The following is a 25841-nucleotide window of genomic DNA, read 5'->3' as shown; positions in this document are numbered from 1 at the left end:
ACCCACTTTTAATTGGGTACACTCCAAAATTTTTCTAGATTAGAATGTTCCAGGCAGTCAAATACTGAACCTTTCATCAAGACCGTTGAAATACTGTAGCCAAATGATTGACGGTTTAGGATCAATCAACCACAGATTTTTCTTCTTCTTCACCGATACAGTACCCATCAAATAAACGGTCTAGATCACTGAAAAATGGGTCCCACATGTACGAATTGGGGTGCCTGATGCATCCCAACCCTAAGCGGTGGTGTCCGAATCGGGACGATTATGACCAACTTTAGAGGTGGGAATGTCCCTTCTCTTCAAACTACGCGGGCTAATCTGGAAATTGTTTTGCGCGACAGACGATTTCTACTATAAATCTTTTTCCATAAAGCCTATAAGAAGATATTTCAAGTTATCAAAACCGTTCATCTGACGAAAAATTCTTTACAAAATTTACTCCAGAAAATTCACCCTGAATAGATAATATGGACCGTTGATTCATGGTTTCTAATTTGAACCCGTTGAAATTAATCAACGGTCCCAGTTCAACTCAATTAAAATGTGTAAAATATCATCCATAGTGTGAGATACCTTTTTTCGTGTTCCTTTATTCAAAAATAAATAATGATCGGTTTGTTTTTGTGAAAATATTTATTTGTGGGACCCATTGGGCGGTGGACGGTGGATGTCCGTGAGTCGCGATACACGAAGAGAAGTCCTTCGGGTATTTATTGCTCGGCTCTGCATTTCTGCGGGACAGAGAACCCGCCAACTCTCTCTCTCTCTCTCTTCAGCGCTTTCTCTGTCCCTCTCGCTCACGTTAGCCGAGACCCGAAGACAGCAGAGGCAGCTCTGAAAATAGAAAGAGAAAGACGGATTTAAATAGCCTTCTCTCTCTCTATCTAGAAAACGGAGTTCCCGTGCTTGGAATCTCCTTTTTTCCTCCATCTCTATCTCTTTCCAACTTCCAACGAATCCAAACGGACGTTCCGTTTTCCTCTTGTTTTCATCCAAACGCTTGCATTTTCCCTTTTCCAACATCAGATCCTGATGTTTGGACGGAATCGCCGATTTTCTGGTTGTTTTCTTAGAGATTTTAAAGGAACTGCTGAAAGTTCTTCATTTTGGGCATCGGATCTTGTTCTTACGCCCTGATCGGCGGTTTTTGGTTCGTTTTCAACTATTTTACAGAAATTGCTGTGATTTTTTCATTTTCGGCATCAGATCTTGTTATTTTATTTAGATTCCGGTTTTTTGAGTCATTTTTCATGGATTTTTATGAAGGACTCGCTGCAATATGATCATCACTGGTCTCAGATCCTGCTCTTTTGCTGTAGTTTGTTGATTTTTATTCGTTTTTCATGGATTTGATAGAAATTTCTGTGATTTTTTGCTCCTCTGGTCTCAGATGCTGCTCTTTTTCAGTTGATTCCTGCTTTCAACTCATTTTTTAAGGCATTTTAGAGAAAGTTTAATAATATTTAGTTTCTGTCAGCAGATCTTCTTCAGACAATTGGTTTTGGTTGTGTTTTTGAAACATCTTACATTCATTTCGTTTTCGTTTTTGGCAGCGGATCCCACCTTCGATTCTAAACTGCTAGTTTTTACTTCTTTTTCTCTGAATTTATTACATTCTTTCCATGTCTGGATTCAGATCCTGTTCATTTTAGAGCTGAAATTGTTGCATTTTTTAATGTAACTTCTCATATACTTTTTAAAACCGGTGCTAGTCTATATAATTCCAAGGCAATATTTGAAGCTTTAACAGGCAATTTGATCAATCTTTGTTCTGGAAGCTGCTGATCTGATTGTGCGATGCGCCGGGTTGCATTTGGAGCTGCTGCTGCTGCATTTGCAGTGAAATTAGGGGTTTACGATGTTGATGCATTTGCAAAAGAAAGTACTGGGTTGGAAGCTGTGAAGGAGAGAATCCTATCGAAGAATGGAATTGTTCCGAGCCGAGCAGAGCAGGAGTCTGCATTGTCAGGAAGCAGCTCAGATCGGCCTCTCGATCTGCTTGTAATAGGCGGTGGTGCAACTGGTTCAGGAGTTGCACTTGATGCTGCAACCCGTGGGCTTCGTGTGGGGCTTGTGGAGAGAGATGACTTCTCGTCTGGTACATCGTCGAGATCTACCAAGCTACTTCATGGAGGTGTGTGAGATTTTTGCTCCATCTTGATTTGTTTGGTTCTTGTGGGGCTTAGTGATGACACACACACACACACACTAGTAATGCGTGAGCGTTGCCTGTGGGAGGCAATTCAATTTTAAGTTGGGCATACCTGATGGGCAAACCCTGGCCTAATTCTATGAAAGATAACACCTGCACTGTGTGACCCCACTTGGACTGATCACTTACAAATTAAATTGCATACATGGTGGCATATAAGTATTCAAATTAGACTCTCCAAATTATAGGTCCCACATGGATGCTTTACGAACCAAACAGTAGAAATATTGATTATGTGACTATTTTTTTTTTTGAAAGGTTATGGAACTTTTATTAAAAGAAACACTGAGCTAGAGCGACAGCTACTACCAAAAGCAAAAAAATAAAAAATAAAAAATAAAAAATTACAATCCTCTAGGAATTTTATTCAAGATTCCCAATCCACATAAAAAAGCTTAGCTTTACAAAAAACTTCCATCGTCGATCTAGATTCATTTCGAAAACATCTCCCATTTCTTTCCTGCAAAAATTGCCCAGAGGGTGGCCAACAAAACCAGCCTCCAAATAGCATTTACTTGTCTCCCAAGCGCCACACCGTGCCAAGCCAAAAAGAGATCTCCAATCGAACTTGGCATCACCCATGACATTTCAGATAGCCTAAGGAAGCCGCTCCACCCCATTGTGCAATGAATAAAAAAGATGATAAACTGATTTTGCATCCGCCATATACATCACACACATTGGGGAGCACCATTGATCTTCTTTGAAGGTTGTCCCCCTCTACGGTTGTCCATGGTTAGCACCATTGATCCGACCAGCTAATTGAAACCCACCACTTTCGTGGGATCACCATAGTGCCACATGTGAAGAGAGTATTTACAAGACTCACCCCCCTACAGAGACCACAGCGTATCATAGAAGGATCAGATTGAAAAGCCACTTGACCTATCCTTCAACCATACCATCCGGTCTTGATCATCTCCCACCAGACAACAGTGATGGAGGCGATCCATGAGGGCCACAAAGTTCTCCACTTCCTCATCCGTTAGGTCTCTTCGACAAGAAGACTGGATGGCAATATTATTGTTGACGGAAAAGCATCTATAGACCGGAACACTTTCCTGGTGAGAGAGGTGCTAGTCTTGGGAACACATACTCGAGGGGGATCTCCCCAAATGACACGTCTTCCCAAATCGGATTCTTTCTCCATTACCAAGGGAGAAGCTATCCCCCTCACTAATCTTTGCCTCAAACTGGAGACTCCCTTCCAAATCTCGAAATCTCTATATAAAGAAGAATGTTTGATCACCATCCTCCTCCTTGGCATCAATGCTTGTCTGCAATAACCTTCCTCCACAAGGACTCCTCTCCTGACCCAAATCTCCATAGCCATTTGCTAAGAAGAGCTAAGTTCACCTTCTTCAAATCCCCAATGCTAGCCCCCCTCCCTCTTATTTTACACTTTACATGTCTCTTCCTGTAGACACCCCACTTGGGATAACACAACTGATTTGTTCATCTTTGAACCTTAAAACCTAGCCCAAAACCAAAGCCTAGTTCGAAGCTCAATCTAAGGCCAAACACAGGCCCATTTGGCCTTAGGACCTTAATAAACCAAGAGTGAAAAGCGTAAAGGAGTGCCTAGGTCTCACCAGAGCTCCTAGTGAAAAATGGGCCCCATCCACGTGGCGCCTGATGCTTCGCTTGCCACATGGATTGCTTTGAAATTTGAAATGTGGGTAGGTGGAGGAGAGAGAATTCTAACCCCCGCCTTGATCGTATCGCTCGGGCTGCAATGACTACTCTAACCCTAGTTTTTTTTCCCGAAAACTACATCCTTTACCATCCCTTCAACCAATAACAAGATGCCACATGGCACACTCATCCCCATAAGCCAATTTTATCAAATTGCATATGCGATTATGTGCGACCGCATATGCCTGTGCGCATATGCGACTGCACAATTGCATATGTGACCACATTTTTTATTTTTTATTTTTTGAAAAAAAAGAACTTAGGAGAAAATTTCCATTAAGTTAATAGATAACTAATTTAGTAATTTTTCATATATAAAATTTATTTGTGAGAAATAAAATCAATTATACAATGAATGAAGTACATCAATATTCAACAATATAGTTAACAAAACAATCAGTAAGCCATTTATTGTACATATGCAATTTACAAGTTACATCTTAATGTTTATACACTAACAAAATAATACTAATAGTCTAAATGTCTAATACTATATACATTGATCTAGTTGCAATTATGGCATTTGATCACCACCATCGTCATAATTGTTGTCATCTCTTTCTTCTATGTATACTTCATCCTCTTTTGTTTGTTCAACATCTACACGCATTAGTAGTTCATCAACATCCAATGGTTGATCTTCAACTTAATCATCTTCTTCCATCTCCTCAATCTTTTTTACCGATTCGAATGCAACTTCTTCAACTTGGGCCCATGTCAGCTCCTCGCTAGTAAAGATTGAGTCTTCCATCTCTACGAGCCACTCATTATCTGCATCCAGCTCGTCTAAGCAGATAAGGTCATAGAAATCAGACTTTTTTCGCCTAGCCTGGAATCGTTCTCGCATCTTCTGATTGTATTGGACAGAGACCAAGTCGTTAAGCTTTTTTCGTTTAAGACGATTCCTTTTCTTGGCGTGAATTTGCATGAAAGAAAGTGTGTTAACTTATTTATAACTTATAAGTTATAAATTTTAACTCCTTAACTATAACATTTTCCAAACTTACTGCATCAAACGTGCTTCAGTTGTGCTATCACAACTGCGAACAGAACACGTGAGTCCAAGAAGCTTCATGGCCAACTTCTTTATAGTTGGATACTTCCTGTTTGGGTTCACTTCATGGGCAGCTCGCCAGTCAGCTGAGAAAAATAGTTTAAGTAGGTTGGACTTTGTATATTAGATTGTTAAAAACTATTTGTAAGAGTCTAAGATGCTCACACTTGGTAATTTCATTGTTCTATACCTGATGACTATATCTCTTGAGAATATGCCCTCATTTTTCGTATAGAAGTCTAGTAGAACTGAGATCCCGTCATGTTTCTTTTTATCTGGAACCATTCTTTCCAACACATCAATAAATCCCACCATATGCGTCGTCTGTAATTCTACCGGATCAGGCGAAGCGAATACATATGTTGGATTAAGGATGTAGGCAGCCGAATATAATGGAGATGACATTGCCTGCCCTATCTTCTATCTATAATATTTTAAATGAGCATGTAATCACGCTCTTTATAGTTAAAATAATTTATAATTTTATTTCTTACCATCTCGATCGCATTATATATGTAACTCATTGGTGGCTTCTCATCTCCGTTCACCAATCACTACACAATGACTAAGGGTTCAGAAGCTTTTAGTGCCTTTATCACTTGTGTCAATTTTTTTTTTGCTAAAGGATGGTTTGTTGGATTAGCTTCTCTCTAGCTTTCTTTGACTAAGGCCCATTTGTCCAATTGGCTGACACTACAAAGCTTCGAAATTCAGATTTTTTTTAATGCAATCTTTGTAATATTAAGAAGGCTATAGCGAAATGGGTGATTGCTGGACGTAACAAGTTACACCCAATGTGTTTTCTCGTTTGATAGAGAAGAAGGGCACCTTTTTACATAAAGACCAAGATTCTTCTAGCTATTACAATCACTTTTAAGTATAACCTACATATATCTTCTAACATAAGATCAATATAATTGGTTGCACAAGGAGTCCAAAATAAACGACGCGTCTTCTCCAGAAGTAGATGACCGATAGTTACATACGAGGCTATGTTGTCTGTGATTACCTGGACAATGTATTCCTCTCCTACTTCCTCATCAACACCATTTAGTAATTTAAACAAATAAGCTATTGTATGAGGATGGCTTGATGCATCCACGAATTTCACGAACATTGTCCTTGTTGGACAATTCACCATAAAGTTTGCTAGATTCCGATCGAATTTATCAGTCCATTCGTCGTCCATGAGTTAGGTTTTCCACGAGTCCTTATATTTGGCTATGAAAGATCATGTATAATCAACCTCGACTTTGAGGCATGTCTCCCTCACTTCGTGATATGAAGGAGGTTTAAGGCGTGATATGAAGGAGGTTTAAAGTCAAGTCCAGATTGACCTATTGCCTTAACCATAACCTTGAAGCTTTTCAACTCAACAGTGTTGAAAGCAACACCGACTTGGCATAACCACTTAGCGATATATTGAATCAATGTTTTCCTATCTTTTTGTTTGTATCAGTTTTCTAATGAGGTATGAGCGAGTCCTTTGCCCCGACCCCTTTGGTTGACTACATCTTTGGGGTGTTGTCTACACCATCTATCCATGTGCCCATGCGCACGAACACTTTTTGAGGCCGATGGTCTAGACGGGCCTGTTGACGTGGGGGGATAGGGCTACATTCATCCACATCAACTAAATGTATATTCTCATATGCTTCTTATTCCATAAATTCCTCTTGAAGTACGACACTATTGTATTTCTTTTTTTCTGTTTATCCATGTACTCCATGATTTTCCTTCAGATTTTTGGAGTAATATTGGGACATGCACTTGCATTTGATCCAGTGTATGTGCAAGGTGTTGCTTACCCCAATGCCATTGACACTTATAAACATGCATCAGTCACATCATGTGGGTCTTTTCAATAGCACTACGATAGTCCACACACTTTTAACCCGAGTCATTCGACTTGGGTTTCAAAGAAGAAGACATGGTGACACTTGTTGTCAGTTGTAAAGATTAGAGAACAACACTTGTAGAGTTGTAGTTGAAACGAGAGAGAGAGAGAGAGTAGAATGTATGTATGTATATTCTACAATCTATAGATTAGAATGAATGAAGAGAAATATAATGTATTAATGAAGAGAAATATAAAGTAGACTGAAGATTGTATGTATGTAGAATTGTAGATTCTAGAATTTAGAGAATGAATGAATGAAGAAGAGAAATAGGATTAGGATGTAAGAGAGAGAGAAATGTAGAATGAGAGTGCTTGGTTGATCTTCCTTGAATCTTGACTGATCTTCTAAGAAAGAGAAAATTTCTTCTTGATTGATCTTCCTTGAATCTTGTAGAGATTAGGATTTAAGCTTGGAAGTTGGAACTTGGAAGTAGGAGATAGGAATGTAAGAGAGAGAGATTATAATATTGGAACTTGAAAGTAGGAATGTAAAAGAGAGAGAGATTATAATATTGGAACTTGAAATCAGGAATGTAAGGAGCAGAAGAGAGTAAGAGAGAGTTTGGAATGATAATGTTGCAAATGGAGGGGGTTTGGGTGCCTTTTTATAGGCAAAAGTTGATTTCGACAAAGGGATATGCTAATTTGATGTTCTATGATTCGGTCAGTCTATTACATTTGTTGTTTGTTAGTCTATTATTGCCTAATTTTGACAAAGGGATTTACTTCATTCCATAATGTGATTGTCACCTGTGGGATCGAGTTCCAAAACTGTTGAGAACAACTGACCGCCACATTTCTCTTACAAATCCTTATTGAGGGCTTTGATCAATTGAAAGTTTGAATAGTGATGTTGGTGTGCAATTTTGCTAGCCTATGAAATGACCCTAGCTGCATCGAATGGTGCCCTAGCTTCTATCTGGGACAACTTCAGATGCTCTACGCCTAAAATCAGCCCTCCGTGACTACTCTGCAAGAGGACTCTTCTATAAGTCTCTGTGCTAAGTGCAAAACACCCAGTGCCAATCTGTCAAGGTACAGGCGCTAACGCCTAAGTGCCAAATGCTTAGCTTCCTCTACCACAGGAACCGGACTGCATGATTCTCAAGATTTAACGAAATGCAGTCCCTCTTGTCCAATGGGAAACTGACATGTATCTACAATCGTGTAACAAACTTTTGGAGGGAAATCAAGACCCCTAAGAACTATAAATATCCTGTAATGCATCATTCGCAGGACTTCTTCGACATCTCTTGCCTCTCTAGACTTCAAACATTGACGTTCATCTTCCAGTTGAGGTGAGCCTGATTAGTCTAAACACTCCTACTCTTGCTCGGAATATGCCAGATGTGGACCTCCCAAGGGAAGCCTAAGCAACATGTGCTAGACTTCTTGAGGAGAGGGCTCTGCGCTTAGGCGCAGACCTACTACAACATCTATGCCAGGCGCAAAGCACCATTCTCTTAGTCATTGTTTAAGGATAATAGGCACTATGATAGGAGATTGGTTTTTCTTAGCTCTTCTCCCTGCGCCGGGTGCAGACCCCCAAGCGCTAGGCGCCGAGGATCCTATTACCAAATGGCAGGTGCTAACATGCAATTTGATGCGTTCCCTTATCATTTTTGGCATATGAGATCCCTGGCATTGTTGGAATGATCATGCTTGTCTATGCCACAACGCTGCATGGCTATTTGAAGCTGATGCCTCTCAGGATATGTGATATGCATCATTTGTTAGTATCCCGATGCCCAACTGACTATACGAGACGCCTATGGGCCGAAGGCTATCGCTGGTACCTCGGCTTGATTGTTGATTTGGATATTCTAAAGACGAAGGACTATGGATTAGGACTGTATCATTTTCATTGGTTATTTTGTACCATGTAACATATTAGTTTTCTCTGGTTTTTACCTTTTATTAAGGGTTTTTTTTTTTCCAATGAATGTAATTAAGGGCCTGTGCTAGACCACAGCTTGGAATGTATTATGTTCCTAGATCAATAAAAAATTCTTGACAGGGCATGATTGGGTGCATATCCTTACAGTGAAGTTAATAATATCAATCCTAAATTAGACAATTCTTGTAAACAAGTGATTATTGCCCTTCTAAGCCAAGTTCTGCATCTTCTTTGTAACTCTTCCTTACTATGCTGATAATTTTTTGCTAGTTTGTTCCATCGTTCCTTTTTAAAAAAAATTGAAAAAGAAAAGCCAGGGAAATAATAGTTCTGACTAGTAAATTTATTTCATGCAATCAAGTCGTATTCTGGCCTTTTGTGAAGTTTGTGTTTAAACAGGTGTACGTTATTTGGAGAAGGCTGTATTCAATCTTGACTATGGGCAGCTGAAGTTGGTCTTCCATGCCCTTGAAGAGCGCAATCGTGTTATTCAAAATGCTCCTCACATATGCCGTGCTCTGCCAACCATGACTCCATGTTTTAGTTGGTTTGAAGTAGTCTACTATTGGGTGGGACTGAAAGCTTATGATCTGGTTGCTGGGCCACGTATCCTGCATCTATCGCAATATTACTCTGTGCATGAGGCTGTCAGTATCTTTCCAACTCTCTCAAGAGAATGTAATGGGCGGAAACTGAAAGGTGCAGTTGTCTATTATGACGGGCAAATGGATGATTCACGTCTTAATATTGGATTAGCTTGCACAGCTGCATTGGCAGGTGCAGCAGTGCTTAACCATGCAGAAGTAATCTCTGTCCTAAAAGATGATAATTCTGGTCAGGTCATTGGTGCCCATGTACGAGACAATTTGACAGGTATGATTCTTGTTTTCACTTTTAGTGCTGGTTTCCTATTAGCTGATAGCTAGTCCTTTGGTGCTTGCATATTCACATAATTTTTCTTAACGAGAATGAGGGCTAGGCTTCTATGTTAGTTTTTCACCATTTGAAAATGGCTGTTACTCATCATCCCCACATGCAGCACTGATACACGGTACAACTATCTAGACCATCCAAATTGTGGGTCCCATTGTGTATGGAGCATATCTCTAAAATCACACAAAATTAAGCACTCCTAACTATCCAATTAATGGTTAGGACGTTGGTGGGGTCGTGGCTGGATCCTTGGATACCACTGGTATTGGGGGGATTCTCAAGGATTTTGATGGCCATATTTTACTGCTGTGTTCCGGGCCCTTTCATCCTTGGTCATCACACCGGGTGGAAGCTACATCTTAGAGAGAAGCCCTTTGCATTTTGATTACATAACCTTCCGAGGAGATTATTGTCGAAGGTCATGCTGCTAACGTCATCGGCTGCACACAATCTGGGTCTGAACTGCAGGGGCGTTGTTCCTTCTTTAATGAAATTATAATTCTAGCCTCCAGGTTAAACATTTCATTGCCCATGTGAGGAGAGAGTTAAATGATGTAGCATATCTTTCTTGACTTTTTGGCTAGATCCAACTGTTGTATCTGTTCTTATCAGTTTAAAATCTGATACATGGGCCATTGGCTCACATGACATTTAATTAATTTCTTGTGGGGGAAGGCCCACTGTAGTAGCTTGATACTGGGGCCCTCGAGCATCGCCCCTGTGTTGCACTACTGCGTTGGGATGCTGCACCCCTATAAAAAAGAAAAAGAAAAGTCAAATGATCTAGCTGAAGCTCTAGTGATAGAATGATCAAGCTGATTGGCGCCATGTATTGGGAATTTTATTCCTTTATGCTAAGTTAATACATACTTTAGTTGCTTGTTCCAAAAATAAATAAATAAAATAAAATAAAAAAATTCTGAGGATGGTTAAAAGCAAAGTAGTTGGCTGTCCCAATTTAAAGTGAAAAATCAAACGGTTAGTATTATCATCTCATTGTAGTTTTTTGGTTATGTTCAGTATGTAGTTGGATCAGGGATTGGGATGGTTTGCCTCACAACTATGCCACATTTACGTATGAATTAATGTCACGACCATTTTTTAAGTGGTGCAAAACTAACATAGGAGTCTTGTAGTCATTTTGGCGTTTGGTTAAATTGATGCTTTTGCACAATTGTGATTTTCAAAATCACTTAGGCATTAATTATGTTTGGTTAGGGGGTGCATTAATTAATTATTAATAAAAATATTTAAAACAACGATTATTTTCCTAGTGCTGGGGAGGTGTTCCGCTCTCTCAATAGAGTTGTGATCCAATGCGAAGCCACTCATGTGGGGGATGAACAAATGTCAGAGATCCATGCGTACAGTGTGGGTTTGGGCCATTAATCAGGTAGGAGGCACTGTGGACGTGCCATAAGAAAAAAATCAGGGTTTTAAACGCATCACGTGAGCCAAGAGCGACACATGTCCACTGAATCTGGACTGTTAGACTCCTCTCTAATAGTCCATTTTTTCCCTACAAGTTTGACCTGCTGGATCACAGACCAACATTATCTTTGGTCCATGGTGTGTTTATGGTGTACCCTACCTGACGAATGGCTCAGATCTCTGACAAATATTCCATATGCACAAATCTTTGGACGCATGTTCTGCAGATGATCAGAATTTAATGACAAACAGAATTCTGATCATCTGGTTGCAAATGGAATATCTGTCGGTTAGGTTGCATACGGAATATTTGTCAGTTACCCTGCTTAAAATGCCAACCACAGTTACTCTGCCATGGTAGGCCCCACCAACTGCAATTTGGCTGTACACCTAAATGCACCCTAAAGTAAATGCTTGTAAATGATACTAATGATAGCATTAACATATGGAGTACTTGGGATAGTGAGAGCAGAATTTTAGAGCTTCAATGCTCATTATAGTATTTGAATGTATTTTATTTGATCCAGTGCTTAAGCCCCGTCTGATTCTGTTGCAGGAAATGAATTCAACGTATATGCAAAGGTAGTTGTCAATGCTGCTGGTCCTTTTTGTGATGCTTTAAGAAAGATGGCTGACAGTACCACTCCAAACATTATCTGTCCAAGCAGTGGTGCACACGTGGTTCTTCCAGATTATTACACACCTGAAGGCATGGGGTTAATCGTTCCTAAAACCAAAGATGGCCGCGTGGTGTTTATGTTACCATGGCAGGGCAAAACGTTGGCTGGAACTACAGATTCTGGCTCTGAAATAACCAGCCTCCCGCAGCCACGCGAAGAGGAGATTGATTTTATCATGCATGCCATCAGTGACTACCTGAACATTAAGGTATGCATCCATGCATGTTGTGACAAGCTCACGAGTTAATATTAACTGATGCAGATGGGCCACCAAAATGTAGTTTTTGATTGCTTTTTATTCCGTGGGCATCTGCGAACCAACATATAAAGAATCAGTACTCAGGCTTTTAGCTTGGCCAAGTTAATCAGTTTATCAGAATCCAGCAACAAGTTTCAAATATGTGGCATGTTGATAGTTTGAAAATTCTACCAATTCTTTGATATACTTGGATCCATTTACGGATGGAAGGTGCTGAAACTACCTCTGTTCTGCTTTTCATTTACAAGGAATTATATGATCCTCTGCCTGAGGATATTTTAATATCCACGGACCTTAGTTCATGCAACAGTACAAGTGGGGACCACAATTCTCTGATCCGGGCTGTTGATCTAATGGGTCCCACCAGTGATTTACTGTACACCAAAAACCTTCCATGGTGAAATCCTAACCTTCAATTTGTGGCCTACAAATAGGCAATTAATAAAGAAGTACAGTAGTGGTCCATATTCAATGGAAAAGCAACCAAAGGTTGGTCATCTAGGATCTACACGTCTGGGAATTTTTTTAGACATGTTCCACCATAGTGGGACCCATAAGATCAATGGCCTGGATGGCTGGATCACCAATGTAGGTCTCTCTTCTGAGAACCTGCAGCCTGAGATACCATACATCTCCTCGGGCCAAGGATCACAGGATTCATTTTATGCACTCTGGAAACACTCCCTTCTCAACCACTCAGAAGATCGTCATCAACCATCTAAATTACCAAGAGACACTTTCCTTCCCAATTATCTCTAAACCTAACCCTTGCCCTCTCTAGGGATAATTGACTTTTTCTTTCTTCACTCATTCATCTTCCATCTCTGCAAGTCATGGTTCCTAACCTCACCCCAAAATGCTGAAGCCACCTATCAAATTTATAAATTCAAACTGGAGTTGAACTTGGGAATCACAAGGCCAGTTTCGTAATCAATTTCGACTTCTTTAATTCCTTGTATCTTGTCATCCTCATGCATTTTCATGTCTTTGAAATACCAATCTGGTCATGCATTTAATTTAGTCTTTCAAAGATTATGCAACCCAAATGCTATGGGTTCTAAGTCTTTTGAATTTCAGGTCCGTCGCTCAGACATTCTCTCTGCATGGAGCGGAATACGTCCACTGGCCACTGATCCTTCAGCCAAGGACACTGCAAGCATTTCCAGGGATCATATTGTTGATGTTGATCGCCATGGTTTGATCACAATCATGGGCGGTAAATGGACTACTTATCGGAGGTATTCTTCGTCTGAACCAACCAAAGTAGTATCAAACATACAAGCTTGAGAATTGGTCTCATTTTTTGAGTTGAACTCAGCTGAGTCAATTGATTTTAGAGAATCTTGGCTTCTGTCTGTTCCAGATTGACTGAAGTCAGCTTCAAGTTAGCCCATGGATTCTTTTGAACATTATGAAAAAAGTAAAGAAAGTTGAAGTCAGCCCCAATTTTATGCAGTGGAATGAGTTGAGCACTTGAGCTCAATATTCGAAATCACTTTGGTTGATTCATAACTCGATTTTGTTTGTCCAGGTTTTGGGTGCAGATTCCAACTTAAGGTCTATGAAAAACTCAGTCAACTTTGGTGGCCCAAATTGTTCAAATGGTGTTGGATCACACATTTACTCTACCCAACTGTAAATGTCTGGCTGACTTTGGTGATCAAAATTATTCTAATGGTGTTGGATCACACATTTACTTTGCCCAGCTGTCCATGTGGGCCCAACTTTGGTGACCCAAAATTGTTTTAATGTTGTTAGTCCTCATTGTGAGTGGGTGATGCCTAGGGGTGTACATCGAGTCGAACCGAGTCGAGCTAGGTCACTGGCTGACCTCAGCTCGAACTCGGCTTGGCTCGGTCCTCGAGCCTGACTGGCCAGCTCGGCTCAGTTCGGTCAGCAGCTTGGGCCAGCTCGGGTCGAGTTCGCCATTGAGGCATTTCCACAAACACCTGAACTGCAACTTCAAAATCCTACTGTTTTACAAACAGAGGCAATGGTTTTACAGGTATTTTATCAAACACCTTCTGAGTAACATAAAAACCAAGAAAAACAAAGAGAAAAAGGGTATTTGTTTCATGTACATACCTTCCTTGCCACCAGCCACATTTCGTTGAGTCATTTTATCAAACAGTTGGTGAGCAACATCAATGGCAAAGTAACCGAGTCACCGAACTGGTTCGATCCGGGCTGGATTCGAGTCGAGCTGGGGCCTGCTCAAACTCAGCTTCGAACCGAGTCGAATCGAGCTAGCTCGGTTCGTGTACACCCCTAGTGATGCCTCAAAAATCTCTCTGGATGTACCTCATTGTTGGGCTGGGCCCATTTAAAGGAGGACATTAGGTGGTTTATTTATTTTCATCTGTGACCTTTTGACAGGGGAGATATCAGGGCATGGCCTGTTTACTTGTTGGGCCCCAACGTGTCAGCGGTTTAAATTTCCAAATTTATACTCTGCTTGTGCCGTCTCTAGGTCAAAAATGAAAAACATGGTAATCTTTTGATTGAGCATGATACAGTAACTCCTTTTATAAAGGCCATCACCTCTTCATTAACCAGCGGAGTGGGAGTTTGGATATAGAAAGGACTGAATGTTGAAGTTCCATATTTTTTCTTCATACGTTCTAGAAGAATAACCAGATGCCAAAAGGGAATTTAAACAAAAGGAATTTGGCAATTCAGAATATTGCTCGTGTAGGAACTTGGAAGAATCGGAGACCACCTTTTTGTCAGCATGGTCAGTTTGGGCATCTGTGAGAATCCAACTGGCGATCAATCAAGATATTCAGTAACAGTAATGGTGGCCATTTTGGACCTATAATGATCAACATTTTTTAAAGGAAGAAAATGTATCAGTCCCATCTTAGACCATTACAGGCCATTTTTCAGAATGGGCGTTACAACCCCGTATTGTGTAATGGGTCCACCATTACTGTTACGTAACTCTTTTTGAATACCATGTGTTCAGTAGATTTGTGTCTGAGGCTGTTGCTGGATGTCATAATGGTCCATTCTCTAAGCGCGACAACCTTTTATGGAAAGTAGTCCCTTTTGCAATTTTATGGGTTATCTGGAGTGAAAGAATGCTAGAATTTTCGATGGCAAAGGATTGGCTTTGGAGTCCTTAGGATCGATCATCTCCTTGGTTCAGGAATGGGCATTAGATGCCACGATTCTCTAGGATCTCTCCAATTTCCGCTCTTCAGAGAGTGGGAGCCTGTTGTGTTTCGCTGATTTGTTCTGGTGAATTGTTTTCTTTTCCTTTGGTGGTTTTGTATTAGATCTTTTTTTCTTCTTTTCTGGCGCTTGTTGCTCCCATGTTGGGCTGGGGTGATGAGAGGGGTCACGTGCCGGCGCTGCATGTGTTTTGTGGTGCTTTCTATGCTGTTTTGGTTTTAATGAATTTTGTCATCTTTTTGAGATAAAAAAGAAAAAAAAAACATTACTTTAATGTGTGCCATGCCTACTACTGACATTTGTCCATCTATTCTCCAGGTCCAGGTTATAGAGCCTTGAGTCCTAAATTGATATTTGCTACTCATTGTTTTCAGCATGGCAGAAGACACGGTGGATGCTGCGATCAAGCATGGCAAGCTGGAGCCCTCAAACAGCTGTGTAACCGCTCATCTTCCCATTGTTGGTGCTTATGGATGGGAACCGTTATTTTTCACGATGCTGGTACAATCATTCGTGCGTTTAAAGAGAACCCATGATGGAAGGGTAGTGCCCAGGACAACCGACACTGCTACTGCCAAACATCTTTCTTGCACATATGGGAGCATGGCAGAACATGTAACTGCTATAGCACAGGTTAGAAGAAATACCCAAAGAGCAACTATCGGGGTGTTGCTGAGACAAAATTCCATATGTTTGGGGCCCATGGATTGGTAATCAGGACCTGTCGTGCTTGAGGGATTGCTCTAAAAATCTTCTTTGGCTTATTTTCTGTCAAATGTGGACTGTTGCTGTTACTTTTTTCATTAACTGTCTATTTTCAGGCCAAATATTGGGGGTTTAGGAACTTCTTTTGTGGGAAATTATTGGGCCTGTTGATGGGGGCCATATCAGATCAGTTGTCTGAATCATTGAGCCATGGGTCCCATGTGTACAGCATCATTTCGACTCCCTATATTTTAAAAAAAATTGGCTTGACTCAAGAAATTGAAATTTCAATATGAGTTCAGTCTAGCACACGGTAGTAAAAAATGGTTACATAGCAGATATTATACAATGGTAACGGCGGGACCTGTTACTTGATATATGTTTTTCCTTTTAAATTTTTTTGACTGTCATAGGGCCGTAACGGCCATTATGGCTTGTATCATAACAGATATGGCTGGCCATTAGTTACTGAATACCTTGGTCTAGCACGGCCTACATCACCTGCTTTGGAATCGATCTGTTGTCTGTACTTGTATTCTTCGTGTCCTAAAATAGGTTGTTTTCTAGTTACTGTTATTGTCTATGCTGCCTCATCTGATTTTTAATGCCCCATTTGAACTGCAGAATGAAAATCTCGGGAAAAGGTTGGTCCATGGCCATGTGTACCTAGAGGCAGAGGTGGCATACTGCGCGAGGAACGAATATTGTGAATCCGTTGTCGATTTCCTCGCTAGGAGGACGAGGCTTGCCTTCCTCGATGCTGATGCGGCTTCATGGGCGATCCCGCGAGTCATTGAGATACTCGCTGCCGAGCACGGGTGGGACAAAGTGAGGCAGGACCGGGAACGGCAGGATGCCGAAGCCTTTCTCCGCACCTTTAAAATCGCTGCAGTGGGTTCACCATCATGACCCGGTTTGATGCGGGTAAGGTCACAGAAAGAAAATTATAATTTCTTTTTGAAATTTCCTTTACTGATAGAAAAATAAGAGGAAGTTAGTGAGTAGATGTGGAACGGTTAATAAATTTACAGATGATGAAGAAACAAAACCACAGAAAGAAAAATAAACCAGCAAAGCAAATTTATGGAGAGAAAATGCAACAGGAATTCATTTGCATTATAATCATGAAATATCAAACATTCAGGTTTTCTTTTATTTCTTTTATTCCAACAAAAGGTATTGTAAAAGCTGATATGTTATTTTCTGTTCACAATATGTGCGTCGTCGTGTGGTGATCCATACCGTAGTTTAAGAACTCTACTCAACTCGCTATCCAGCCTGGTTGGGTTGACTCGATGACTCAATTTGACTTGACTAGATATTCAATAATTAGTCTAGGTAGAACATTTGACAAATAATAGAAGTTTAGTATTATTATGTGAGTCTAAGAATTGGCTAACAAAATCTAGTGCATGGCCTACTGGTGGATGCAGTGTGGAATGTAGTTTAAAAATCTGAAAACTCAACTTGACTCAATGTTCATCTGGGTCAGGTCGACTTGAAGACTCGACTTGTATTATAAATAGAAAAAAGTTAGGAATAGGAAAGAATATTTAAAGTTATTAGATATGTATTACTATTGAAAAAACTCTTTATGGGCTACCATGCAAAAATCATGCTGATCACATAGCCAATCTGTCCTTTTTCCAAGCCATGTATGGGATGGTTAGGATTGCCTAACAAAAGCGACTCGTTAGAATCATAAGCAATCTATGATGATCCCAACAAATGGATTGATCAAATTGTTGATTGGATCATATCAAACCATGTATTATATGAGATCTATTTCCTACCCAATGGACCGTCTAGATTGATCTATTGGATTTTCCAAGTGTCCCAATGCAACGAGGAGTGCTATAAGTTTAGGAGCCATAACTTTGTAAGTTATAATGCTCATGGTTGCTTCAGTCCACTTGGACAGTGTATTTGATCGATCTGAACTCTCCATTTAGGCTAGAACACATTTCTTAGGGTGTCATACAAAAATTGTTCTGATCAGATGATCCAACCTACATTTGATTTGGCCTTATCTTCTACAGCCATCCACTTTTGAAGCCATCCATGGGATGGTTACAATTGCTGAAAAGTGTTTCTTTAGAAGCATAAGCAAACCATGATAGGACCTAACACTAGATGTATCAAATTGTTGATTGGACTTATTTTTTGTGTAAATTATCTTGACCGTGAATATTAAAGACCATTGATCAAATGGTTTATATTTGTTAGAAATTTATGATGTTTGCATGGAAACCCATAAAATATGTGCTGAACCTAATAAACAGTCTAGATCAATGGATTGGACTGCCTAAGTGCCCCAATGCAACTAGGAACACTATAACTTACACGGGAGCATCTCTACTCATTAAAAAATTTGAAAATAAACAAAGTAACGAGTAGCTTGTTGATAGAGAGCAGTTTGTTCATGTTGTGGAGTTCATGTTTGACTTCCTCCGCTTCTTTTCCATTTTATAGAAAGATGGTCTGACAAGGCGAGTGACTCAGCCAGGGTTACAGCGAGTTGTGTTGAGTGAGTTAGGGGGTTGACTCAACGAGTCTTACCGAATCAGGGCCTAGTCACTCTCAGAACCAATTTTATAATGGTTCAGCTTGAGATTTGAGTCAAGTCAGCAAGTTTTAGAACTTGGTGTGGATGCAGTTGTTGTAGGTTTCAATCTCATCATCCACACTCTCCTTTCCCTTCAGAAATGTATGACTCAGTGGATGACCTGGTTTGAGTCATGCCGAGTCGTGTCAAATTGGCCAAGCTGGCAAGCTGATTTGACAAGGCCTTCAGTCGAGCTTGGCAACAAGTTTGTAAGTGATTTAGCTCAATTTCTCACCCAGTCGAGTTGACATGGTTGAGTTTTGAGTCCAATCGCCGAGTTTTAGAACTATGATCCAGACCAAATGCTTTAAAGCCTTATTCACCTTTTTTTATTGGACAAAATGGTCTGACCTGGTCCGACTGCCACTCCAACTGCTTGGCCCTATTTGGCCTATTTCGGCAAGGTTGTCTACCCATTACACGTTATGGAGTCGGAAAGGCCATAACAGCTGTTACGAGAAAAATGACCCGTAAAGGCTGTTATAGCCCCTGTAATGGCCTGTTACGCTTCCCGTAAAGGTTGTAATGGCCCATGTAGATACAGGTTTTTTGTGTTTTTTTTTCAATAAAAAAAGACTGTAACAGCCGTTACGGCCCCTATAACAGCTGTTATACCCGTATCATAAAGGTAACAGTAGTGGCTGATATGGCCACAGTTGCTGTTACAAAATACCTTGATGTGGACAAAAGAAAAACACGGGTAGGATATCTTCAGCATGGACGGGTACAAACCATGCTTCACATTTCAACACCTTTCGATAGATGGGGTTTTATTAAAATCATGCTGTCTTAGTATGTGCAGAATCCACGGTGGTTGTGAATTTTCTACTGCCGCATGATTAGGACTCTTAAGACCAGCCCAGCCTGCGAATAAAACCTAGGTTAGAGCTCTGCCTGGGCCTGTGACAGGCTACAACGAGTAGGCCTGAGCCTGGTCTATGGTGATTGCCCCCTGCCAAATTCTGACCTGACCCCAGCACGTTTACCTCTGTTCATAATTGGAAAACCCAGAAAACTCAACTCGATATATTTCCGGGTCTGGTCAACTCATAGACTCGAGCGAGTCATCAATCAACTTTACTTGATATTGTTAATTATCATATGATGGTTGGATTGGTCTGCTTCGTGATAAGACAGGCAGCCTTCATGCTGGATGCTATAAACAGGACTAGTGGGCCCGATGCTATTCTACAAGGACTTGCAAAACAGTCCTGAGTTCTTTGGTGAGGATTGCGTGAATCAACTACTATTATTCCATGCAAATGGTTCCGCTTGTATTTCAACGAACAATGACATTCTGCTATTTAATAAACTGTGACCATAGCTCTAAAACTCGGTAACTCAGCTTGAAACTTGACTGAGTCAAATTTAACTTGGTGCGAACTCACTGGAAAACTTGCGGGTAAGAGTGCCTCAGTCCCAACTCCAGAAGTTTCATTGAGCTGACTCGATGCTGTTCAAGCTGGCTTGAGCTGGGTAACTCACCTGGTCAAGCGGTTTTTCAAACTCAAAACTGTGAAATAGAGTGCAACCTAGGCGGGTTGGGTCGGGTTGACTGGCTTGAGTTGTGTAACTCACCTGGTCAAGTGGTTTTTCAAACTCCGAACTGTGGAATTAGGAGTGCAACTTAGGCTGGTCTGGGCAGGTTGAGGGTCAACCTGAGCCCAACCCAAGCTGGTCCAAATTCCAACCTGAACCTAACCCCAAATCCTCTATACTCGAGACAACCCAGTCCAACCCAACCTCAGCCCGACCTAACTTGACACGAATTTGCTCAACCTGAACTCGTCCCAAATTCAAATCGGGCAGGCGTTTTCAAAGCAAACCCAACCTGGTCAATCGGGTTCGGGTTGACCCGAAATCTAAATTGCAGCCTTATGTGGAATTGAGTATTTGAGCTATTTTATACACGTAATCTTAACTAAAACGAGGCCGAATTCCCTCTTTTGAACTACATTTGTAGATGTGGAGCTCATGGTTACTCCATCCAACCCATTGATCTGACAGCCCCTGTCATGGATGGGCCATTCCCCCAAAGTTATACAAATCAGAAGATCCTTGCCATTGAAGCTTTGGCCTTTCTTCCATTGAACGTGGTTTGTTTGTGCGTTGCTTTTTAATCATGTATTTACATGCCAACGATGGGGAAGTTGGAGTTGATCAATTGAGAGAATTTTGAGCGAATGGTCCTTACATCATGGGGCCTATCAGATCAATGGCTTGGATAGGCCACCCATGAGGCCCACATCAACAAACTAAGGAAGTTTCCTGTTGGGAACGAATAGGGAGCTTGGCTTCAGCAAATGTATACTCCACTGCTGTCAGAGCACTATACAGTACAATGCATTGATCTTGACTGTTAATTAGGCCCAAGGCATACTACATGGCCAACCATGCAAATATTGCACTTGTTTAACAAACACTAACATTTGATTAATGGCCTTTAGATATGAATGGTCAAGATCTTTTATACGAAAATAGGTCAAATCAACAATCTGATCTATTTGGTAGGGGCCATCAGGAGTTTTGTTATGATTTTAGTTAGGCAATCGTAACCATCCATCCATGGTGTCGTAAAAGGACGGCTACAGAAAAGGGGATATGGGCACGTGTAACATAAAAACTCTGGGGGGCCCTACTGCGATGTCCGTGTGACATCCACTCCATCCATTAGTTCTGGCAGCTCATGTTAGGATGAATCATGAATGAGGTAGATCTAAAACTCAATTGGGCCACACCTCAAGAAACAGTGGCAATTGAATGACTTGGGGCCCACAAGTTTTTGATGAGGCTGATATTTTTATTTTCCCTTCATCCTGGTGGGAATCACCGTATGAACGGGTCGGATGGCAGATAGACATCATGGTGGGCCCCAATAACATTTCTTGTGGTATAGCCCACTTGATTTTTTGATCTTCCTTGTTTTAGGATCACATAGATGTCACACAGTTATCATCGTGGGCCCCACTGAGTTTTGTACCACAAGGGCTGTCTGTCCAAATTTATGATGGGTTGGATCATCTGATTAGTTTTGTTCTTTTTTCTTTTTCTTTTTTTTGCATAATAGCCCTTGAAAATTGAAATGTCCATGAACTTAGTGGACGGTTAAGATCGATCTATTTGACTGTAAATGTGAACATATGCAACTAAGAGCACTATAACTTATAATGATAGTAAAGGACCGGAGCATCTCTATTTATTGCTACTGTAATTTTATTTTTAAAAATATTTAATTAGCTAAATATATGTCGAGTCAAACGAAAGACTCGTTTGAGTATCCGACTTGACTCCGGGTCTTTAAACAATGATGGGAAATGAGTTGTTTGGGGCCCACGAATGATGTGTATGGAGAATCCAAACCATTCATCTGGTGAGCCTCCTCATGTTCACCTTATATTCCAAGATTTATCTCAATCCAAAATTTAAGTGGGGTACAAAGCAGGGAACAATGTACTATCACACATAAAACCTGTATATTTGAAGTCCACCTAAGCTTTTGAATGGCTTGAGTTTCAGCTTGTACCATCATCCTAATGGAGCTCAGCCAGCCCACTGAATCGTATGTGATCATTCTCATTGTGTGTATTAATGAGTTGGATGTGATTCATTTCGTCACAAGAAAGAAATTTTCATCGCACAAGTATTTCTGTTAAAAAAGAAACAAATGTGCTATTTATGCTTGGAAAAAAAAGGATGTCGCTTAGATGACTTTAAAATTCTTTAGTTAAGAGTTTATAGGTAAAAGATGTTATAGGGATTGTTTGGATCCCAATAATCGTCTGTCAATTCTTAGTAGGATGTAAACACTCTAAGGGTCATAGGGGTTTTTACCATCCTGATAATTTACTAGTAATCCGATTATAGGTCTATTAGTCTTATTATTATATATATTTTTAGATTTTGTTAGAGAGGCTTACAGCTAGTCAGCTCCTCCATTTTCTCTCCCTCAACTTCTTATAACTACTTTATAGCTTAAAGCTAAACAAGATAGATGGTAAACACTTTAACTTGAAACTCCTATGTAATTTGTTTACAACTTAAAATTTTATAGGCATTCAAATGATGAATGCTTAATATATTTAAGGGTAAAAATAAAAACAAAATTTGAAGCATAGAGAAACGGATTATACTATCCATCATTTCTAGGAGATTAATTCTCTTATTTCAATATTAATGGAAAGTATCTGCAGAGTTTCTTATCTTTTGATTATTATAATGCCATTATTTTTTAAAAATTAACAAAGGTCATAAATGAATTTTCTAAAATTTAATTTTTGTATCCAATTTGTACATACTTGAATTTCCCCTTTTGTAGACTAGGAAAGCACATTTTGAAAGGAAATTTTTTACATATATAATTGTTAGCTTAATTAAAATATATTATATTGGTGTGAAATATTTGAAGTAAGCTTTTTTCCAACTGTTTTCAGAACTTATTTCTTCATGTTTCAGGATCATGGTAGGAAATTTCAAGTGCACAATAATGAAATATTGGGGGAAATTGAAAATGTAAGTGAACTTTAGGAATTTTTTCTAAAACATTTATTATTTACTTACACTTTTCTTGTATTAGAGGAATGTGTTTTCATTTTATATTGCATTTTGATCACAAGATTTTTGTGCTTTGCTAATTAAACACTATCAAAACTAGGAAGTTGGAATTATGACTCGGACAAGTCAAATTTGCAACTTGGCCTAGTATTGTCGATTTTGACAAGTTTAATTAAAGGAAATAATTAAACTTGGAATTAGACCATAATCATTCCTGGGAGCCGTAATTGCACCATAATAGTTTTTGGGACTTGTAATCGCAAATTAGTAATTTTCGAGACTAATAATCGCACCGTAATCATTCCTATAACTTGTAATCACATTGTCATCATTCCCAGGGCCTGGAATCAAACCGTTATTAATATCGGGACCTATAATCACTCTGGAATCGTTATGGGACCTAAAATCAGACCTTAATTGTTTCGGGACCTGAAATCGGACCGTAATCGTTACCCAGACCAGTCATTTGTGTCAAAAAGAGTAAAACCTTATTGTGTAGTTTTAAGCTAAGATACAAACAGTTGTAAAATTGACAGTTCAGAAAAGGATAATAGACTGCATTACAATAACTTGAGAAATTATGTTCTTGATGCGTTAGGAGTGTTATGGTGGCACACTTTGTGCAAGTGGAGGCCATGATTCATACATCTAAGAGTGTTGGCTTGATTCTCCCACATGGTGTTTTCTGAATTTTAAGATTCTAGATATCCAACCTTCAATATGTTTTTCTATACCATGGTTGTACCTATTTTAGGCCACTCGCTAGGCCTTCAATTATGGGAGAAATTTCTTGGTAGCCCCATACATATTGGGGCCCATCGAATCAATGCTCTAGGTAGTCAAACATCTCCTCCTTCACTTGCATCAATGGGTAAATTAGGACATATCCAAGGCGCCTATGAACATTGGTCTAGGATAGTTCCAACTTTCGGTAATTAAATGTGGCTATTGAACATTTTCCTGATCAACTATTCTTTAATACTCCATTGCTTGCAACCAATGCAGTGGCTAAGATTAGTTGTATATGTTTTTAAGGCTATAATTCATCTAGTAGCAACATGATAAATATCCTTGTTTATTTTTAATTGTCTCCCGCTGGGTATTGGCTTATGTGGTCAGAGTCATTGGTTGCTGGTCTGCTCTCCTATTTAGAAGAAATCTTACTCTCTTCTCTGTCATCCTTACAGGTTTCTCAGCATCCTTGCAAGCTTTTTCATTGTCTTTTAAGGCCTTAACCACACCAGAAATACCATATCTACTAGAATTGGTGTCACCATTCATTTACATTGAGTGCGTTTTCAAAGGTTTGGAGATTTGAATCCTAAACATATCACAAGTACTGCATTAATGGAACTGACATCATCACTCTAATGGCTGAATTGAGCGTCCAACGTTTTCAATGGATTAGAGATTTAGAATCCAGTTATAACTGAATAATTACTTGTACTTTTTTAAATTTCCACAATTGGCACGATGACTGATATGATGTAAGTGCTTATATGGATCATACCATTAAGGTTGAGACTAAAGCGAAAGGGTGTGAACTTTACTCTGCAGAATAAGCAAGCACGACAAGCATAGAGCACTATTTAAACAAATCTAATTTCAATTGTGTACTGCAATTCTCAATTTCTATTACTTTTTTCTAATATTTATGTTCTTTAGTTGGCTATTCTTCATGTGGATGCCATCCCTAATGACATTATAGACTTTTAAATGAAAAAAAAAGAAAGAAGAGAAATAATATAAATGAGTATCCTAATGTGGTTGCATGAAATTCATCTTTTCATAAACATTTTTTTTTTTTTTTTGCAGTTGTAAAATATTATATTAGAACTAAAAATGATCTATACATAGTATTCCTTGGTCATATGGTAGAGATGGCAGGTCTCTGCTATGCATTTTACTAAACTTTACTAATGTAAAAAAAACTTGTCAGATTGTCATAGTAATTGCAAACTGTGTTGAGTTGAGGAAAAATTTTCCAACCCTGAGTTATAAAGGTTAGCTAATTCCCGTGACATGTTGGGTTTTTATTTTTATTTTTATTTTATTTTTTTAAACAATGCATTGCATTGCGTTTAAAAATCTAGTATGGTTTGGAAAGATGTTATAATGCCATGAGGAGAATTACTCAATGGTTTAGAAATATCTTCTCAGGTACAGTCACTCTATACTAGTTTTGAAAAGATGTCCTAATGCCTATTATAACAAGAATGGTCTCTCTCTACCATCTTATGTAAAAAATAAAAAATAAAAAACCTGTTGACTGAAAAATGTTAATTAAAAAATAATTTTCACTGTACAACTAAATAATGACTTCTAGTTATTTAGCATGTTTTTTTGATCTATCATATGCAAGTTCTCAACAGTCTCTGCCTATGGCTGCTCAAGGTCAGCTCAAGCATGACTAAAATGCAAATCTAAAGCTTGAGCTTCACCCAAACCAAAATGATCCAAGTTCCATCGAGCAATTTCTGTGAATCTTAATGATAATGAAATATCTATTATTATGAGTTATCTGATCTTGGCCTAGTTAATAATCAGGACTGACTTTTGGACCGAACCCAACCTGACATGCTTAATGGTCTAGGTTCGAGCCTAATCTATAATGGGTCAGGCCCAAATACACTATAGGCTAACGGGAGTACTTCACAGACAAAAATTCCACTTTTTCATCTATCCTAATTGATGGTTGGAGGATTATGAGGATTAAAATATAAGTAGAATTAGGATCAT

The 25841-nt window shown here is 39.5% G+C and overlaps 1 protein-coding gene and 1 non-coding gene across 5 annotated transcripts; both read left to right on the top strand.

Annotated features, from left to right (window-relative positions):
• The first annotated feature begins 747 nt into the window (after positions 1 to 747).
• On the top strand, positions 748 to 24585 carry LOC131226272 (glycerol-3-phosphate dehydrogenase SDP6, mitochondrial-like). Of its 4 annotated transcripts, XR_009161702.1 has the most exons (8): positions 749 to 2140; positions 9164 to 9637; positions 11685 to 12016; positions 13145 to 13305; positions 15616 to 15874; positions 16571 to 16870; positions 23004 to 23060; positions 24290 to 24585. XR_009161702.1 is itself a non-coding variant. In XM_058222070.1 (7 exons), exons 1-6 carry the CDS (start codon positions 1804 to 1806, stop codon positions 16853 to 16855), a joined length of 1848 nt encoding a protein of 615 aa, XP_058078053.1. In that variant the 5' UTR covers positions 749 to 1803; the 3' UTR covers positions 16856 to 16870; positions 24290 to 24585. The 4 variants fall into 4 exon arrangements, 3 of the variants coding, with proteins under 3 accessions (XP_058078054.1, XP_058078053.1, XP_058078052.1); XM_058222070.1 differs by lacking the exon at positions 23004 to 23060; XM_058222071.1 differs by lacking the exons at positions 23004 to 23060; positions 24290 to 24585 and having other exon boundaries at positions 748 to 2140; positions 15616 to 15951; positions 16571 to 16697.
• Positions 10257 to 10452, top strand: LOC131226329 (U2 spliceosomal RNA). Its single transcript, XR_009161722.1, has one exon. It is a non-coding gene; the product is annotated as a U2 spliceosomal RNA (small nuclear RNA).
• Positions 24586 to 25841: the final 1256 nt, after the last annotated feature.

The sequence above is a fragment of the Magnolia sinica genome, chromosome 14 (assembly GCF_029962835.1).
Source record: "Magnolia sinica isolate HGM2019 chromosome 14, MsV1, whole genome shotgun sequence".
In the NCBI taxonomy this organism is placed as follows: domain Eukaryota; kingdom Viridiplantae; phylum Streptophyta; class Magnoliopsida; order Magnoliales; family Magnoliaceae; genus Magnolia; species Magnolia sinica.
This window is presented reverse-complemented; position numbering and strand designations above follow the sequence as displayed.